Source organism: Apaloderma vittatum, unplaced genomic scaffold (assembly GCF_000703405.1).
Source record: "Apaloderma vittatum isolate BGI_N311 unplaced genomic scaffold, ASM70340v1 scaffold19885, whole genome shotgun sequence".
In the NCBI taxonomy this organism is placed as follows: Eukaryota; Metazoa; Chordata; class Aves; order Trogoniformes; family Trogonidae; genus Apaloderma; species Apaloderma vittatum.
In genome coordinates this window covers 1-19229 of record NW_009717871.1, presented here as the reverse complement: position 1 = coordinate 19229, position 19229 = coordinate 1, and the positions used below count along the sequence as shown (strand labels likewise).

The 19229-nt window shown below is 36.2% G+C and overlaps 1 protein-coding gene across 1 annotated transcript; it reads right to left on the bottom strand.

Annotated features, from left to right (window-relative positions):
• Window positions 1-698: 698 nt before the first annotated feature.
• On the bottom strand, window positions 699-4673 carry LOC104274436 (homeobox protein PKNOX1-like; the record flags this gene model as incomplete). Its single annotated transcript, XM_009870070.1, has 3 exons — window positions 4623-4673; window positions 1929-2056; window positions 699-870 (listed from the first exon to the last, which is right to left on the bottom strand). Coding segments are annotated over exons 1-3 (351 nt in total), but the record flags the coding sequence as incomplete, so codon positions are not given.
• Window positions 4674-19229: the final 14556 nt, after the last annotated feature.

The window sequence follows — 19229 nt, the reverse complement described above, 5'->3', positions numbered from 1 at the left end:
GACAGAAAAGACTTTCAGGGGGCCGGTTAGCTCAGTGGGCTGAGCACGGTGCTGACAACAATGACAACACTGAGGTCGTGGGTTCGATTCCCGCTCGGTCCCCATGTGTTGCCTGGTCTAGCTGAGAGGTGGCATCCCTGCCCATGGCAGGGAGGTTGGATTAAATGACCTCTAAGCTCCCTTCCAGCCTAGGCCATTCTATGATTCTATGAAAGCCTAAAGGAGACAATGACACGTCAGAAACAATGTGTATATGTTAGAGTTTCTAAGCTCATCTCCTAACAGCTCTTCTCCCACCTTACCTAGATGAACATTGATTAAAAAAGAGTTGGAAAAAAAACTTACACCAACTACATGATTTTCATAAATGTATGTCACACATCTGACAATGTAAAATTGATCTGAAGAGTCAACCTGGCTATGGCAATCATATGTTTCTGTTCATCTCTAATACACTGATCTTAGCCAGTTAAGAATGGGAAACGACTGTGAAGGGCCCAGTATAAGCATACAAGTAAGAGAGGAAGAAGGGGATCAGAAGAAATTTTGAAAAAAATGTTTCTTAGCATTAACATAAAGAATAATCTCCTGTAGGAAGAAAAATGTGAGGAGAAACTAAGTATCAGTTGAGATCAGAAATTAGGAAATAGGTACATGTGATGATTATTTCAGAAATAAAAGAGAGAGCTTATACTCACCAAATTATCAGTTTCTGGATCTTCACAGAAGAAGGGTTTTCCTTCTTTCTCCTGCTTCCTTACAAAATTTTCAATATCTACATCAAAACTAGCAGAAGTTGTGCCTTCTGAGCCTTGTGTAGATTGTTCACATTTTTCAAATAATAGTGCTAACAAGGGAAATAGTGGGTGCCTAAAATAAAAATTAAAATACATGAATAAGTATTTTCACTTACATACACCACTGAAAAGTAAGACATCTAGCTCACATAAGGTAACAGTCACCTCTATAGGAAACAGAAAGACAAGAGTTGGAAGGGACTGTGTATAACACCACTGACTACAGCAAAATTTGATGAAGGTCTGGGTTTTTTTTATTTTGATTTACCACACATCCCAGAGGCAAGTAAAGCAGTAAAAAAAAGTAAATAAAACCCCCAACCACAATCTAAAAACCTATGACATACTATTTAGTTCACTGTAATTGTGTGGCAAGAGATACATTAATACAGTGCATTGGAAATGTGGGCCTTATCTACACATCATGAATAACTTTACAGAACTGAAAATAGCATCCAGGCTGTACTCGGAGGCCTCCTATGAAATCATGCTCAGAGCAAAGACGATTTTGTTAGCACAAGTCTATAAATGAGTGGACAGATCATTTTGCTTCAGTTTTTGGTTTTGTTTTTTTCTTTTTTTCAATCTGCAAACTGGTAATACTGATGTCTCTGTAAAACACTTAAAGTGAAAACACACTTAACCTCATCAGAACTGAGCATACTGCTTAGCACAGCACTTAACACTGGAAAAATCTCAAATTAGTGTGTTTATACACCAACATTTAATCCTGTTTAAGCTAATTACAGGCAATAGGTTGTTATCCCTAAAGAAAAGGGAGTAAATATCAACCTAATTACAATAAAAATAAAATCTCACATTAAAAGCCAAACTATAACAATGACTATAGTTCCAACAGTTGGAGTAGCTTGCTAAATTTCACTTGTGCTTTAAAGGCAGTCACTTTTTGAATACCCTCTAGAACTATACCGAAATTGAAAAATCTCACAATAAATGGAAGGTTTCTTTCCTCAATTGTACATTGACAGTGAAGCTAATTTGCTCTCATTCTTTCCCTGCAAACTACTAAGATAAAATCAGATGATCTCCTGGCTAAGTTACTTCTCCTTTTTTAAAAAAAACACCTTGATTTTTTATGCTTCAGAAGACAGAACACGAGTACATTACTACCTGTAAATGGCCTGCTTGTCTGCATCCATTGGAGTCTGAGATTCTACAGGGGCAGGACTCACCCCTTCTGCATCAGTTTCAGAGCAGACGGGATCTTGTTCAGTTTTTAACTCTGTTACTACTTGCATCTGTAGAGAAAGAGTAAGTCATAAATAAATCTCTATGTATGATGTAAAATAAGTGTACTGTTTTCTAGGGAAATGGCAATGCAAAGGACTACGAAATCACCAGAAGGTTGGTATGACTTGACAGCTACACAGTAAGCCACAGCAGTAACAAAACCTCTCTTTTAATTCTCGACACTTTTTGATGGGTAGTATTAAAGGTCACTTCAGGCTTCAGCACTGGGCTTTAAAATGGGCATTAGTAAATCATTAAAATATTTTGTCTCTGAAGTGGCTATTTTTTTAACAGACTAGCCAAAAAAAAAATAGCCTTTTTTTCCCCCTCAAAATAATTTATGGGGATATCTGTATTAAAAGTCTTTAGAATGAAAACAACAAAAAGGAAAGTTTCTACTCTAAAGTTTTCTTTTTTATTTCTTACTGTTCATCATAACAAGATACTGAAGAAAGAGCCCTGAAGTTTTTCTCATCCATTAAAACGCACATTTTCTTACAAAGAACTGAAATATTTATCATCCCTCCAATCTTTCATTTATCAGGAGCATTTTTCAATATCAGGTTACTCACCTGATACTTACTACTCAAATTTACATACTGTAAAAACAAATTACTTTAGGAGTATCAAGCTACTAGAGAAAACAGCAGTAACTGCTTCTACAAATCAGTTGAACACATAGTTACACACAATCTGCCACCACTGGACAAAACAACTTAGTGCCATAGCTTCTACTGAGCACATCCTAAACTGCACTAGAGCCTGCTAATGCTTTGAGGTGCTCTGAAGGTATTGAAAGTGGTTTTCCCATCACTTCCAGCTAGCTATCTTGTAGACTAAAAAGTCTTCAAGGAATCTGACCTCTGAAAGTCAGTTTCCACTCCTCAACCCAAACTCCTTGGTTTTCTGCCCTTTCAGCACCAGGAACATTCAAATAAAGACAAGAAATCACTGCAAATTTTTTAAATTTTTTTTTTTAACTTTAACTCTATCAAGTTTTATCTCAAATAGAGGACAGACATTGTTCTAGATATCACCAGGCAGCCAAAACTGACACCTGCAGAAAGGAAGTGTACAGAATGCAACTCTCTGGCCTCTTTTCCCATGAGACGTACATATCACATCACGCACAAGAACCCTCCAAAAGGAGAGCTAGCCTCTGGAAACTGTTAGAAAACCTGACAATGACAGAGTTTAATTTCCACACAACATAAGCAAAAGCAATTTATACTACTCCCAATAAGAAGTCTAAGCTAACCAAAAGCTTTGTGTATTATCTGCCGGAGCCAAGCCACCTCCTAGCAAAACGTCAGCATATCCTACCCAACAGATCATCCTGCCTTACAAAAAGCTTCCTCAGCATGCACAGATGATTTTCAAGCCAGAATGCTCACAAAAAAGATGCAACTAATAGACTCATTTTTTGGCTAATGACAAGAAAAATGAGCAAAATAAAAGTGCATGATTCCTAAAAGTGATGATAAGTGTTGAGCCATATATCTGCTGTTTGAAGGAGGAGAACATGCTCAGTTAGGGCTCTACCTCACTAGGAAGAGGCAATAGTTTACTTAAAACTACAAGCTATATTCTGTGAGCAATTTCCAAACTACAAAAGAAGCAGACACCCAAATGACTTGTCTATCATGGTCACTGAGAACTTAAAATATAAAACAAATAGAAAGAGAATGTTCTCTCCCAATCCATTCTTTACAAAAACACATATTACTTTCACTGACATGTCACAGAACAGCATGTAATTGCTAGGCAAGTAAGAGATCTAAGGCAGCTGAGAAGAGAGAGAGAAACTAGAATTACAATAGAAGACAGAAACAACAATTAATAATCCCAGATTGCATTCAGATAAACATATTTTTTTAAGAGATGGGCAAAGTTGCTGTTCTCCTTCTGACTATTTGCCACTGTTGCCATCTGCTGACAGAAGCACTTGTATTTATTGCCGAGGGCTGACACGTTGTAACATAAAAATGGGTCGTCAGAGTACAGGCCAAGGCATGACTTGGGTCCCCTTAACAGTATTTAAATTTAGCTATTTAAATAGTTGAAATATACAGCCTGTTGTACAAAAAAAGAAACATTATAATCAGGCATTTCTTAGTATGTTTCATTATTCTAGCTGTTTGCCAACAGAGGTAACAAACTGGGAGGCCACTGACCAGCCTTCTAATCAGCTCAAGACCAACACATCTATGACTGCATAAACATCATTTATCTAATATAAGAACAGCAAAATACCACATACATAAAACATTAAGGCTGTCCATTTGACTGCTAAAATAGGCAGATTACAGCACACAAATCATCTAGAGCAAATTCAAAAGAAAAATCCTTATCTGACCATTCTTCCATAAGTTGAGCAAAGTCATACAAAGATTAGCTAGGCCTTTAATAAGTATTCAAGTACTAAAGAATAGCAGCTTATCACTCTAAAAATCTTGTTTTACAAACAAGAACCAATACTTAAACAATGCCAAAGCCAACATTAAGGAAAAAGCCACTACCTACCTTTTTTTCTCTTGATAACTATATTCAGTTCATAAACACCACCACACTCACCTGTTGTCCATCTTGATAGTTGTCTATACTCAATGTCTGTGTTGCCATCATGGTTAATAAAACAGTAATTATGTCAAATCATCATAAGTATGAACAAATATTCTTTTAAAAAAAAGAGAGAAAAAGTCTGTTACAAAAGTGATTGCTTAGAATTCAGTTCCAAAATATATAAAAAGATGCACACTCAAGTGATTTTACTATGTTATACGCATTTTCTAAAAAATAAAAAAGTGAAAAATGCAAGAAGTTTCATTAGCAAAAAGTTCATTGTATCATTTCATATTTTAATGCAAGATTTTTAATAAGAGGCTGAGGTTCTTTTACATTCACAAGCTTCAAGCAAACTTTAGCATTTATTTTTGCACTACTTAACTAACTTATTCTAAGGTAATACAAGAAATCTAGAGCAAAGATTTTTGCTCCTGTGTTTTGAAAAGGCTAACACCACTTTAAGCATTATTACCGTAACTGAAATAAGTCTACAACTGATTAAACAAATGTAAAAAGTGTTAAGGAATACCGTATTTACTTAAGAGTATGAAACCCTGAAATTACTTCTAGAAACCACAGTCTCAAATCACTTCTGACATCAGGCATCTAGCATTCAAGTCATTTAAGGCTCAACAAAGAACAGAACAACATCTAACAACTTTTAAACAGCCTATGTGATTAGTTTTAAAATGAATTCATGAATTCATTCACTTCTATGAATTCAGAAGTCTCATTTTCATAGACATTCGATACTTTGGGAAATAGTAATGTTAATAGGATTTATAACATAAGTAATTTTATTAATGTTATTCCTTCTAAGCATTAGCTGGAGTTTGGTTCCCAGATGAGTTAAATTTCTTTTTATAAAGTTAGACATCTAGTTATTAAAAATAAATAAATTTAAATGTTCAACATAGCACCACAACCAGACAGTTTATCCAGCAATTACTAATTTACATTTCATTTTCTTGCCAGATTAGCAGCTATTACAACTGAAATCATGTAATTCATTAAGCTAATACCATGAAATATTACCATAGAACTCAATTTTCCTTTACACGTAGGAGTTCTAATGTTCTACCCAAAGTGTGATTCCTAAGCATTACTGCAATTTCTTTTTAAACGGCTTTAAAGACCAGAGAAGTTCATGAGGGTGACATAAGCATGACTTCCTTTACAAACCAGGTTATTGACTTTCACTCATGTTTGGGGAGTCTTAGCCATTTTACACACACAAAAGCATCTTGGGAACCGCAAACAAGAGCAGAGAGAGCAGACCCCTATTCTGGCATTGGGTCATACGCTTGCAGAGCTGAGCAAGTTTCTATCTGGAAACAACATGCACATACCATCTTAAGGAGCTTGTGGAATACTAGCTAAAAGGTATGTTATAGTTTGAGACCTCCTGTGTTAAATCATATTTTTCTTAAGAAAACAATTTACAGAGGAAAAGAATGAAGAGTGCATTTAGAGTTTGTCTAATAGCCCTAATGAAAGTATTTTCTAGTTCTAGTTTGTCTATCTGCCTTTATAGGAAACTCCAAAAATATTACCCATTTATCCAACAAAAAAAATATAGAAGAACAGAGGGAATGACATAAGTGCACTCACTGATACAAGAACTTCAGATTTTTAGATCTTTTTTATAGTGACAAATCATTTAATGTTAAAGTTAAATCACCATTAGCTACAACAGCAAAGTGAGATTATCTTTCAAAATACTTTAAGAGGACACATTATAAAACATCAGCCCTGTAAGCATTTGCCTTGTCTTTAAACATTTATTTTCTTTCAAAAATGGTAGCTTAGAACCAGGGCATTAGTGTCTTCTTGTATTTATAGAGTGAACAGATACATACAAAATGCAAATTTTCTTCCTTCTCAAAAGGCAAACGTCATTTCTGGCTGTGACATCCAAAGCAAAGACCAGACTAACCTCAAAATTAAAGTAGAACAATTGACCAGATGAACAAGGAAAGGGTAAACAGTATTTAATGACTGCTTTATAAGCTGACAAAGGTACTCCCAAAACTCTGCTAAAGAAATTGTTTGGCTGTGGGAGACAGACAAAGTTATTCAAAATGAAGAAATAAGAGGTAATGGTTGTAGAAGTGGAAGAATGTCTTAAAGTTAGCAAGGATGTGAGATCATACTAGGGACATACAGAACAGCACGGAGAGGGAAGCAACAAAGATAATTCCTGTAAACTGGTAAAGACAACAGGCCACGGTTAGAATTTCTGGTGAATCAGAGAAGCTAGACCAACCCTTCCTTCCAGATTTCCATAAGGAAGAGACATTCCACATCTGGAATTCCCTCAGGCCACACAAAGGAAGAAAGAGATGCAGTTCTGAGCTCCATCCATAGATTATTTCACAAAGAATGACTTTGCCCTATTCTCTCCCAGGGGAACAGCTGAAAAGAATTATACACGGGTATACCCCTTATTTCTTGTAAGAGCTTCCCCTCCGACTTATAATTACAGTAGAAGAAGATTAAGCTATTAGGCTAGATAGCAACTGAAGAGATTTAGTGAAGACAACTACTGCAAATCAAGAAGAACAAATTGAGCTAATCACATACTTAAATTGAGGCAATTAACTGAGGAATCACTTTGGTTCACTAAAGAGAAATATCTCCTCATTACCCAGCAGTGGTGAGAAACAAACTATGCTAAACTTTAAGAAAAGTAACTAAAAAGGTATTTACACATTTGGGTTTTATAACCTAATTTAGGGTACAGCATCCAGTTCTAGTTAGCAAATACACAGCCCAAGCAGATGTTCATTCTGCAAACAACGATGCTAGATGAAGCTGGTATCGCTCCCAGATGTTTATCACTGCCACCCTGTCAGAGCTAATTACTTCCACAGCTCTGCCACTGAGCTCAGAGAACATGTGAATGATTTCTGATCCTTTTTACATAAAGTCAGCTAGGCTAGCTCGACCCGCTGTTAAAGGTGACTCTGATGTAAACCAGCTGACTTTGTCTGAAGTACATTGCTGTGCACTCATACAACCCCTGCTCTTGGCTGACCTATTAGTGTGGCAATATCTGGCTCATGTGTGGCAATTATCAACTCACAGCAGGACCATCTTTAACCAGCGCAGCTATATCCAATACTGTATGGCCTAAGGTATCTGAAGTGAGCCTAAGAACATATGACTTCTGGGCAACTTCACTTTAAAAATGCCAATTATTCTTTCTTTAAGAAATCGAGAGTAGAAGGAAAACTGTACATTTGTGTTACATTCAAAGAGTTACAAACAAAAAAAATTAACTCAAGGCCAAGAGAGTCAGGCAGTCTGCCTCATGCAGAATAGAATTAACTCTCGTTCTATTTATTCCAAAAACAAAGTGCGAGAAAAATCCAAGGAAATGTTTAAGGTCATGTAAACTGGAATCTGATGCATGAACTGCCATCAGAAACTTCACTGGGACCTGCGGCAAAGGAGAATTTATATATGCATTGTGTTCGGCAAAACAAAGCAAAAGGAAAAAAAAATCAAACCTTTAATAAAAGTAAGTATGAAGGTAAAACACAGAATAGAAAGGAAGCCAAATTAAGAGGGGTAATCGTAATTAGAAATTAGACTTTGTGCAAGTTAAGGAACATCTAAGAAAAGAGTTTAAAGGTGAGCTGAAACACGTACACAAAGTCATCACTTAACATACATCACTCCTCACTTGCTCTACTTACTCCTTCATAATTAAGAGCAAAGGGACCACCCAGTAACATTAACATAAGGTGCGAGTAAGCTGTTGGAGTTCAGTAATATCATTTTTAACATATACAAGCTACAACAGATGTTTGTAAGAGATATAAATAGTTATGCTTCAGGGTATAAACTAACCACTAACTGTCTTAGGGTTGTGAAGAAACTACCCAACAGACTTGTTAACAAGTAATCGTTCCCTCTAATTTTCTCCTCTTCATGTTTCTTTGAAGTCCTTCAGAGAGAAATCGACAACTGGCATATTCAACATGGCTATTTCTTCATTCTTATTTGAGTCCTGAAACTTGCTCTACAACATAGATCCTTATATTCACACACTTTTTTTTTTTTGAAAAAAAACAAACCAAAAATCAAAACAGCAAGCCTATTTGACACATGAAAAACATCTAGAACCAGCTTCACTTTTCATCAAAATTCATAGAGATATTTCCTTCCAGGGCACATCGCTTTCTAAAGTAGAAAGAATACTGGCTGTGAGAAAGCTGCTCACCCCTTTCCTTCAAGAGGTTGAAAAAGACATTATCTTGTTCCAGCAGAGAGATCCCACTGATGTGCAATGTAGAGGACAGAAACCTAAAAACCAACACAGAAACATTCAGGAGACAACACAGTACATTATGAGACTTAATATGATTAAATACAGTATTTGGTTTACTATGGGGTTCCCTCCTCAAGTTTATTTAAACTGACAGGGTTTGTTTTGCATGTTTTGCTAATTACTTGCTTTTTAAATAACCTTTAATCATACCCACTATCCCATGCATTACTTGAACTTTCCCTCATCTTACTCCATGCATTCTCCATATTTATCTTTGTCTTTGCTGACACCTCTGACAGAAGACTACATTTAGAATGCTAACTCACTTGCTGTTCAACCTTCATATTTTACTCTCTGGCTGAGTGTCTGCTTAGACTAGACAAGACACATCCCAAAAATAAAACTACAAAACGCAAATAGGAATAACTCATCAGTGCTGTAAAAATTAAACACGAAAACAAGGAAGGTGAAAGCCTTTTTTAAAAATCTAAGTCTCCTCCATAATCATGCTTTGATTTTACCATGGAATACATTCTAATGATGGCTCTGATCAAGTAACTGCTACACGATAAAAACTAAGAACTATAGGAAGGGTTGCAATCCATTAAGAACACATATTCTGTGGAGACAGGTTCTGCTACAGGATTATTCAGCTATTTTAAAAAGCTTTCAATAAATTACCACTTAAAATTACTTTAATTATACGTAATAGCACCTGTTTGATATATTAAAGCTACTTTTAAAAAGTAGTAATGATTGTGAAAGCAAAAGCAGCAAAGATTGGGAAAATGTATTTCGAAAACACAGCTGCTGAAAAGCACTACAAAAAGCCTTAAAAATGATTGCAGGGCAAGTTCCAGACACTAACGTTGCTCAAAGGCTATCTGAAATTATATGATGACTAAAACACACAGCTGAAATCTTGAATCAGATTATCTGTTTCTCATATAGACAGTTTTCCTGTGTTCCCAGTTTTGCCAACTGTGTAAGAATGTGAGTGAAAGTAACTCTAACATTTCTTGAAGTTATAAGAAGCTGGCATTTGGATTTGAGAACCAAAAACTTATCCATGCGTAGCGTAGAAGTTACGGGGTTTTTTTGGCAAGTTCACAGAAAAACAAAATGTTAAGGACCACTCAATATAGATGCCATCTCTGGTTCATGAAACCCAGGTCTAAGAGCGGGGAAGATACTGAGGGGTTACAAGGCCATATAAGCTTCAGCCACTGGTTAGAGATGAAATACTGAGCTAAACAGAGTGTCGGTCCAAACTGATACACCTGGTCATGAAGCCTCAAGAGGCAGAGGACATATTAAAAGTTCTTACCGCTTTGTATTAAAACTGTGAAAAGACCTATGCCCCCAAAGAATGGCCTTCTCTCTTTTTTTGCCACTTCTTAATTCTGTTCTGAGAAGACAGTGTACCCTCTTATTGGCTTCTTTGCATGCTATTTATCTTCTAAAATTTAGTAATCTTTTTCACACACCTCAACTTACTGGGCTATTTTCAACTAGAGGACTTCTCACTATTCGTAGCATCTTCTGAATGTAGGTCACTGTCAGACATAAAGAAGGATTACTTAACCACCGCAAATCTGAACAACCTGCTCCCTTCATTCAGAAACATCTGCAGCGAAGAACCGATTATGCCACTGCTGCCGTACCTGGTCTGCCAAAAATACTTCACGTATGAAGAAGTAGCCCTTGCCTGAAAGCCTTCAGCTGAAACTCTGGAAATAGGCAGGTTTCTAGACAGCACATTATGAGATGCTGAGGACAGCAAGAGGCACTGAAGAAATGCAGGCCCAGGTTTTAACATCAGTATCTTTAGATGCTGCAGAGGAAAACATTTGGCTGAGAAGGAGCCAGAAGACACTGCAGTCATACTGTCTTCTTCCAAGAGACACCTGCCAGCAGCTAAGACTGGAGTCTACCCTAGAGCATATCAGGCAAGAAAATGAGAGATATCCAAGCCTGCACGTTATATCCTCTTGCATATCTCATTGGGGCTAGGAACAGGAAAGAGATATATCCATTAAAGGATGGAGACACCACCAAGGCACTCTGGAATCTAAACTTGGAATTGTTATTGCCAATTTGTTTTTTCCTTTTATTCCTCTTGCAGACAAGCTTTAAAGTCATGTTATCATAACAAAGAACATAATTAACTACAAAAATCAAAAGGCAATTTGCTTTGTCACTTAAAAAGCATATTGTGACTGAAGTTTTTACTACAAAGTGAAAAAAGACCTTACTCATTCAAGAACTCTTTTCATTCTCTCATTTTGCATGTCAGCTAGTAAGAAACAAAGACTTGTGCATATATTCACATAGACAAATATTAGCAGATATTAAGATAAGATACCTTTATATTTTAATAGATTTGCATAATAACAATAAAGCAATATGTAGAGTATATCTGAAAAGACGTCATCAGGGATTCATTCTACCTACACTGCAGTGGTTATCTATCTCCATCAACTTGTCTACAAAGAGATATCCAGTATAATTAAGACAAACATATCAATATGAAGTTTATGGATACAAGTTTATTAAAACTGTGCTCAATGAGAAGGTACTCCACATTCAGCAGCAAGGTGGCTTCCATTTCCTTTATCTTACATACTTACAAAGCACAGTCATTATTTAGAATATTATACTTTCAGAAGGATGATGTTCCTGTTCAGGAATATAATACCAGTCTCAGGGAGTTGCACCACACAGATACAGCTAAATAGTTACTACACAAGAGCTATGCAGTCAGCTTCCTTGGGAGACAAGTCTAAAAAGCTACAAAATCAATTTTAGGCCACAGTAAAACAAGACTTACACTGTGTTACTTTTTCCCCCTCCTCTTTATTTTTTAGCGGTGCAATAAAGTTATTTATACATTAATCTTGATGAATACGAGATTACATTAAAAAATGAACACATATTATACTTCAAGAACCTGAAAATTTAAAATAAATCAAAATCTACCGCTAAAATTTCTTCAGAAATACATGCTACACTGCAAGCTATCAACTTTTCTTTGCTTATAGGATTTTGAAAACACATACTATGTAACACTGAGCTTACTCAACATGACCTCTCCAACACTATACATATACTATCTTGTTGTCCCATTAATCTCTCATAGCATCCACTTTTCAAATCTTGACATTTCAGAATTTAACTAGCCATACAATTTATACCACAGACTATCTTCCAAGCATCACCACTCAATGGCACACAGCACGACAAACAACAAATCATCTCATTCAAAGATCTGCAATCCACCGTGTAAACTCTGTTTTCAGTATTTTAAAGGAATTCTGGAAATTCTCCTATTTGCAGGTACAAATATGAAAAGAAGTATTATAAAAAAATGTGTCACTTTACAAGATAAAATTGCACATGCAGTAACTTAAAAAAATGGATGTCAAGGATGCAAAAATATAATAGATTTCTCAAGGTACAACAATAAAAGGAGAAATAAGGGTATCTTGGTCTTTTGAAGAAGTTCAGCTCCTTAATTCTGCACATATCCTTTGTGTTTACAGTAACATCTTTCTTGTTAAGCATGGATAATCATAGCTCATAACCAGGTTTCATGTAACTGCCAATTTACCATAGTGTTTCTTAACAATAAGGAAAAGAAAGGTAAGAAGAAACTATCCAGTCTAGTAATCAAATAACGTCACCTCAGTATGCTAAGTATCCTGTCTTCAGGAAGCTCCTTGCATTGCAGAAGGAAATCCTCAGGTTACTCTCCTACCTTATGCATAGTGAAAACCTCATTCTTCTATTACTGTAAACTGACCCTGCTTTATTAGCTCTGTAAAGTACTAGTAATGAATTAAGGGGTTAAATGAAAATTTTGGCAAAAGGAAAACAATAAAACAACTTTGGAGCAAGGAAATCTCCTTTATTTAGTTGCTCCAAGATTCCCCAGGGATTAGGGTATGAGAAAGCAAAAATCGTTGCCATCACTCCCTCATCCACCTCCCATAGGCACATTGTAAATGAAGATTCCTTTAGCTTTTGGTTTGAGTGGGTTGGTTTTGGGGTTTTTTTTGCTTGGCTGGTTTTTGGGGATTCTTTTGTTGTTTTGGTTTTTTTTCCTATATTATTAATACTGACTTATTTGTGAATACTAGCATTCGCACCATGAATCCTCAAACAGATCTATTTGTCATAGGACAGCAGTACTTTTTCTCCCCTCAGTGTTTACCCAAGGTAACAGTAACATTTTAAACCCAAAATCAAGATGATAATGTAGCATCTGCCTTGCTGCTACTGTGGCAAGATGACTGCGTTAGAAAGACTACCAAAAACTCTTTACATATCATAGGATACACATCAGCAATTTCACAGCTGGTACAGGTTCTGGTAGAACTTTCCTACTTAATGATATTTAATTACTTTTTCAAACACAATTTCATTTAAAAAAATAAAAAAAAACCCATAGAACTCCACCCTCCACATTTCCCCAGCATTGCCCATATGGATAAACAACAAGTTTGCATATGTGCTAGACATAATTCCCTTCCTTTGCCATTGAGGCCTTTATAATATCCACATAAGCATGTGGATAATCTCTTACTTCTGGAGGCACTAATTTTATCATATCCTTCCAGGCAAATCAGACCAAAGCAACGGGAAATCCTCTATTTTAATCATGATTTGTATCAGCACCCAATAAACTAGGAACGAAATCAAAATTTTGTTTTGTGTTTAGACTTTGCGGTTTCATAAAGAAGACACAGAATAACCACCAATCTTAGTATGTCTTTATTGCTTTTGAATACTTAACAATGTTAGCAAGCAGTTTATTTAAGCATATGTAAATTTTCAAACATTTTTATTATAAAACCATAGAAGTTTCTAATGATTCTTTCTATGAAAGACTGAATTCCTAGTGCTACTGAAGTACAGTTAAAGGATAAAGAGTTTTATTTAACTAATAACTCAATTTAAAATTGACTTTACATGTTGAATGCATAAGAAAATCTCTTCTACATGTTTTTGACATCTAAACACTTCACCAAGATTAAGGTGTTTCATTGGCAAATATTTAATTTCTATATCCCTGATGATTTCAGAAATAATGAGCCTCTCAATGATCTAAGCATTAACTTGGATTAGCTGAGTAAACTACAGTGACACAAAATCCTAGTTCTGCATCCCTGTGTCAAACCGGTTTCCAACTGGTCAGTGGCTTTCCCAGAATCTTCCCTTTTGACTCTAACATTTGGTTGAACACTAACTTTGTTTTGCTATTAAGTTTAGGCCCTAAAATGAACTGTTATTTCCTCTTCAAAACAGTGATTAAATAAAAATTCCTCTTTTCCTGCTCCACTTCGTCCAGAAAACTTAAGTACTGGTGAAGAAGCAATCAGTTCAACTAGTTTTCGCAAGGAAGAAATGCTGTGTTCCACCCTCTTCTGTTCCTGCTGCCAACACTCTTCATGCTCTCTTACTTTCCTCTCCATGTTCTTTCTGCTCTTCAGCCTGACACTACCCTTCCCCATATCCCCACATATAGCTTGTCCTCTTTCTCACCTCTTGCCCTCTCTCACTCCCCTCACTTCTGCCCATTGGTAATTTTGCTAGTACCATCCTTTCCAGGCTCCTGGGCCTATCGCACTTCCACTATACCTCAGTTTCTGTTCACCATCTCTCCCCTGAACACCAGCCTGCCTTCCTCCTTCCACAAGTACAACTGCAGGCCAAGTGGTCTGGGGTTTGGGGAGAAGCACAGGTAAAGAAAGGCTATTTAGGATTAAATTTACCCATCACTTGCTGCTGTGGGATGCATCATGCTTAACTGCTTGGTCCAGATGACGACTGCACTGTCAGGTGACATGCAAGGACCAACAGACAGGAAGATACTTGTGTTACATGGAATATTTAGATAATCTAGTTAATAAATATTTGCCAAATAACATGCATGAACCTGTTTTTCAAGAGCTTACAATTCCTTGAAGTTTCTCAAGGAACAGCCATACGCTCCGTGTGAATGCTTACACTCCTCTTTCTCCTCTGCAATACTAAACTCTAGAACTCAAGTGCTGATATGCTCTTAAATAAGGCAAACAAGCTTACCCTCTCCAACTTAATATATTTGCTTTCTCCTGAAATTAATTTCAAAATGCTGAGCCATTTTAGCTTAACGTTTTCAGAATAACCCTGCTCAAATGCATGCATCATGGCAAATTTAAGTTTGACTAAGAAGTAAGCTACTGAAAACACAACTTCAAAATAAAAAAGCCAACACTGGGTAACCTTACTCCTGACATTATTACTATCATGGCCTAGATCACAAAAAATAGGCTAGAGGACATAAATTAAGAGATCATATACTGACCTAGAAGGTCAAGTTCTTTAGTTATAAATACATACACTACAGCACACACGTTTTCCTTTCCCCATTCTCTCAGTATGTTAAACATGTATACAGCTCCAATTTCTGTTATAGAATCTCCTCTGCTTCCTTTGAGTATAAAAGACTTAGACTTTATTTTTCAACAGTAAGTATTATAATATCCTTTTCCTTTTCTTTTGTTTGCTATGCAATTTGAAAAAAAGCTAAACAGGATGTGAAATATAGTCACATTTCCTAACTTCCTCTGTCCTCAAGAAAAATAGAGGCAATTCCAAAAAGTTCACAAAACATAAATTGGAATTTGGTGATCTAAAAAAAAATTTTTAAAAGAAAATCCCTCTTTTAGCACACCAGCAATAAGCTATCATATTCCACTACTTTGCCTGAGTTTACTGTCAGCTGCAGATAACAGTTACAGACCCACAGGTATAGCAGGCTAACAGACTGTACATGATTACCACAGTCAGTTAGCTCCCATTTTTAAAAATCACCTTTTGGCTGTCTAAGTACTTAAATCCCCTTCCTGTTTAATAGCAAATACCTTTTAGTCACATACATAGGAAAAAAAAAAGAGAACACGACCTGAAGTAGTTGCTATACTAAAAGTAAAAAAAGCATTCACGTGAAGGACAGGCGATCATGTGACAATGAGCAGACTTAAGTTTTATTTCTGCTTCTAATAGCGACTTCCTTTTCATTGGTCAGTAACCTACATGACTTGGTACTCCCACGCTGCTGGCAGAGGAACCAAGTTACTGCCCCTTACCAACTGCACAAAAACATGCCAGTGCTCCTACTATCAACAAAAATTGGTATTTCCAGATTCTCGATGCCATTATTTTGTTTTCTACCCCACTCCTAGCTTCTTTTGCCAATACTCGGGTTCTACAGTTACGACATGAATTATCTTATTGAACACAGTGAAGGACCCGGTAACAAACACAAATACTTCAGCATTCCATTATCGTGGGGAGAGCTGTAATGGTCTGCACAAAATACTTTGGTAACATCTGGCACCAAGAAAGCAAAGGAGAGAACTCTATCAGCAGCTTTTTTTTCCTTGCTCTTGGAATCCTCTTGCTTAGAAAAGCAGTAAGTTGTTTTTACATTTTGTACAGCACTGAGCTGTGGTAAAATAACCCCCTCCAGAGACTTATCATTTTTAAACCTACAGACTTAACAAGTGAGACTGAAGTAGCCAGCTGCTGCTGCAAGAGAAGCAACATTTCTGGAATTTTAAATTTCACACATGAAATAACTCAGTCTTACTTACACCAAAATAAAAATATTAAGCAGCTTTATGGCAAGCTTTCACACGTGTGCCAGTTTTGCAAAAGAAACATTTGGCTCCCAGACCACTACACAATATTCTAAAATACAATTTGGACTAGATCTCTCTCTTCATTCAGGACATTAACAGGGCCATTAGAACAAGCAGCTCCATTATCATAGTAGTGGTTCTGTGGATCGTTCAGCCTTGGCTGTTGGTACGGGGCTTAATAACAGCAAAAGGATTACTCTTTTCCAGGAAATTGAACTGCTCCTAAACACTTCTAAACTTGCTGTGGCAGCAATAGGAATTGTTATGACTTTATTACAGTACTGCGTTTACAGCACAGGGAAAGGTATGAGAAAGATACAATTTGAAAGCAAAATTCTGAAAAAGAAGTACAGCTTCTACAAGACATAACCATTTTATAAGACTTAAGTATTTAGAACAAACACGTGTATTTCATCCATTCTAAATTCCTTTCAGTTGCACTAACGGAAGACAGCAAGGACTGAATTTTAAAATGTTATTTTTATATTCAAAAGATAATCCAAATCTTTAAAATTGTTTCTAGATTAAGAAAACGTACAAATCGAGGCTGTAAATCACTTGAGTAGACTAAATTTTACATGCCAAAGCTAAATTTCCAAATACAAAAATAAAACCACAACCAACTGTAACAACAACATATACAAAATTTGAAGATTTTAAGAATTCTCAGTTTTTCTATTACCACATAGGAAACTGTAACAAGATATATTCCAGTCCAACAAAGTACTTTAACTACACGACAATAAGACTCCCTTCAGATATGAGACAGGTATTAGCATTCATGTAGAGAAGGATACACAAGCACAGACCAAAAAAAAACCCGCATGTCCCCAAATCACTCAAGGAGATCAATAAGAATGAACAGTATCAGTCTTCAAAGTCCCAGTGCAGTGCAAGAGCCTCTACACTACCTATCTTTACCCTGCAAATGAAGTAGAGCTATGCCTTTCACTGCTTAACTGAAGCTTACATTAAGAACACACAGTGAAACTTACACTGCAATTTTTCTAGGGATACTTTAATCATAAGATGACAAGAAAATAGATTAAGCAGTAACAGTTAGCAGTAAAAATATACTATACACTTCATAAAACAAATTGAAGATAGAACATACATAAAAAAAAAAATCACAGTTACTTCTTTTGGAAAAACACAATGCAGCAAGAAGTGTAAAACTTTCTTCAGACTGAAAAAATCTAAAATGTTTTGGGGTTTTTTTTCCTCTCAAGTGTTTGAAAACTTAAATATGTGATTATATATGGCTACACAGAGATTCAGAAAATGGTAATTCTGCAATTTTATTTTATAGAGCTATTTAGAAAATGCACTCAAAATGCATTTGCTATCGCTTGATAGTCTAGCAACGACAAAGGAAATACATGGACGGATTTCTGAAACAATCACATTTGTTTCCTAGTTCAGTATAAACCATAAAATTTGTACATGTGGCTAACCCCTGTTATCCTAACCAAGATTTATTCTTAAACAAGATTTCAGCGCTTACCCATCTGCAGAAGCTATATCACTTTAACTACACATATATAACTAAAGGGGTATAGCCCCCTAGATAGCCAGACCATAAGCAGTTTATACCCCACAGAGGAAAGGGAACAACCTGCAGTTGTATTCACAGTATGGAGAATAGCAAAGCGTATAAATTTCTTAAACTACCATTGTTACAATTCCCTTAATCAAGCAATCTACACTGCTGAAACTTTGTGCAGAGCATGCTCTAGAATAAGATTAGGAACAGTATCATGAACTAACTATATGTGCATGTTATTGTAATGATAGAATTATTTAGCTTTTTAAAAAAAATCCACAACAATTAGATGGGACATTTAAATGTACACTGAAAATGATCTACACCCTCCTGCTATCCTCTATACGATGCCAGCTCAAGTGCTTTCCAACATCCACAGACCAGAACATATTGTCCATGCTCCATATTCCTCTGATCTATCTAATGTAATGAACACATCTCACTCCAAATATGGACAAGTCAAAAATCAATCTTGCCTGGACAACTCTAAACTGCATGTGAGGAGAAAAAAAAATTGAAAAAATTCAGTGCATGTCATAAAAATTCACTTATGAGGGTATTATACCAGACCTAGGGTCTCATTCTCCCCCTCAAAACTATACTAGTCATTTACTTACATGTAACTGACAAAAAGGGGTCAAAAATTGCATCAGCAGATTAAAAAAAAAATAAAAAATACCATGACTGTGTCTCTAAATTTGCATTATATATTCCCACTTAGAAAAATAGAAAATATTTAAGAAATTCTAAAACAAGATAGCGATAAGCTATAGGGAGAATCATCACACAGATACGTTTACTTATTTTACTAACTGACGAACTCCGGGCCATACAGCTGGCACCGCGGGAACGAGGGAAAGCTATCGGCTGCTCCACAGAGACCCAGGACATGTGGCTAATTGAGGCAATATTTCAGGATAAAACCAGCACTTGATTTATTATTGTTTACACACATCATAAGCAGGGCCTCTGGGCAATGTCAAGTTTCAGCTCCTAATTGCGGCTGGGTAAACACTCAGGAAGCCCAGGTCTAGGTGTCAAGAGGAGCCTACTCGTAGCCGAGCCAAGAGACAATGAGGTCACATCAAATATAAATAAATAAATTTTAA